The sequence below is a fragment of the Phalaenopsis equestris genome, unplaced genomic scaffold (genome assembly GCF_001263595.1).
Source record: "Phalaenopsis equestris unplaced genomic scaffold, ASM126359v1 Scaffold000263, whole genome shotgun sequence".
NCBI lineage: Eukaryota > Viridiplantae > Streptophyta > Magnoliopsida > Asparagales > Orchidaceae > Phalaenopsis > Phalaenopsis equestris.
In genome coordinates this window covers 433,820-435,540 of record NW_018164705.1, presented here as the reverse complement: position 1 = coordinate 435,540, position 1,721 = coordinate 433,820, and the positions used below count along the sequence as shown (strand labels likewise).

General features: G+C 39.3%; 1 protein-coding gene across 2 annotated transcripts in view; it reads left to right on the top strand.

The window, feature by feature from the left end:
- LOC110024617 (probable LRR receptor-like serine/threonine-protein kinase At1g56140) overlaps positions 1-1,715 on the top strand; it is an 8,697-nt gene extending 6,982 nt beyond the window's left edge. For both annotated transcript variants that reach the window (XM_020724688.1, XM_020724689.1), the window contains exons 4-7: positions 287-500; positions 582-813; positions 984-1,134; positions 1,236-1,715. In XM_020724688.1, coding sequence (XP_020580347.1) covers positions 287-500; positions 582-813; positions 984-1,134; positions 1,236-1,586 — 948 coding nt within the window. In that variant the 3' untranslated portion in view covers positions 1,587-1,715. The remainder of the gene's footprint in view (positions 1-286; positions 501-581; positions 814-983; positions 1,135-1,235) is intronic.
- Positions 1,716-1,721: the final 6 nt, after the last annotated feature.

Below are 1,721 nucleotides of genomic sequence, written 5' to 3'. Positions count from 1 at the left end.
TAGTGGGTTGTTTGAATCGTCCCAAAAATACATTTTATGCATAGTTATGAATTAATATCCATTACTGATAGCATCCCACAAATCTCGGACTCAAAAATAGGTCCACGATTTAATAAACCTAAAATAATAATTTTCTCCCTAAAGAATAAGCATTGGAATGGATGAACGGAATACGTATACCATGATTATGTTGGAAAAGGTCTATGGCTAGTATTAGATTGAAGATGGCTCTAATACCATTGTAGGTATATTTAAGGAATGAAGAGTGATTTCTTATGTGTTACAGGGAAGGCTAGATGATGGAAGGAGGATAGCTGTTAAGCAACTGTGCCTTGGAAAGTCTGGACAGGGAGAGTCTGAATTTCTTGTTGAAGTGAGGATGCTAACAAGCATCCAGCATAAGAATTTGGTTCGCCTCTTGGGCTGCTGCTCCGAGGGATCACACAGACTTGTTGTGTATGAATTCATGAAGAACAGAAGCTTGGATTGCTTAATATATGGTCAGTTTATCCCTCTGAGTCTGCGAGATCCAGTTTGACATCTCTTTTACTGTCGCCTCTAATAAAATTTTCTTGGCACAGAAAACAGTGAGATATTCCTCAACTGGAAAACAAGGTTTCAGATCATTCTTGGCATAGCCAGGGGATTACAGTATCTGCATGAGGATTCAAACTTGAGGATAGTGCATAGAGATATTAAGGCGAGCAATATTCTCCTGAATGAAAAATTTCAGCCTAAAATCAGTGATTTTGGGCTGGCAAGGTTATTCCCTGAAGATGAGGCCTATCTCAGCGCACAATTTGCAGGAACCCTGTAAGTTTCATCATCAATCAATGTCATCATTTTTTTCTCATCCCAATTATTTAGAATTTGCTTTATGAAACTTCAGTCTTCATTCACTCTCAAATATTCTCATATAACATCTGATATTTATATATAACGTTATATGTCACTCATATGATCAATACAATGACTTCATCCAGAGGATACACCGCACCTGAATATGCTATTAAAGGGGAACTATCAGAAAAGGCTGACATCTACAGCTTTGGAGTACTCATTCTGGAGATTGTCTGTAGTAGGAAGAATACTGACCTCACTTTACCTACCAAGATGCAATATCTCCCGGAATATGTATGTTTGTTACATCTTTCCACAGATATATTAAACCAATTCTGGCCAATTTTGGCAAACTCTGCTGACTTAGATATCCCTTTTATTGAATCTACCGGCAGGCTTGGAAGCTTTATGAGAGCTCAATCATGCTGGACCTGGTTGATCCCCGACTGAAAGCAGATGGAATTGAGCAAGATGAGGTCTTACATGTTTTTCAGGTGGCTTTGTTATGTCTGCAGCCATATCCGAGCTTAAGGCCATCAATGTCAGAAGTGGTGGCCATGCTAAGTAGCAAAAACAGGCACATTGCTTCTCCTGTGAAGCCGGCTTTTATGGATAGGAAGCGTGGAATCGACATGGAGATTACTCCAACTTCTTGTGAGATTGTATCTGAATTTTTTCCATCTCCTGCGAGTGATTCTGCCACTCTACCTCCAACAAGATTGGGTCGAAAATCTTCATTTTCATAGTTGGAGGTTGTGGAAGCTCGTTGTAATCACTAAAGCCATCAATGGATGTCAGTTATGCTGGTGATAACCTATTCTCATTTCAACGGCATCAATTCTTTTATGGGGGGCATTTACATACATAGCACACAATTGTTA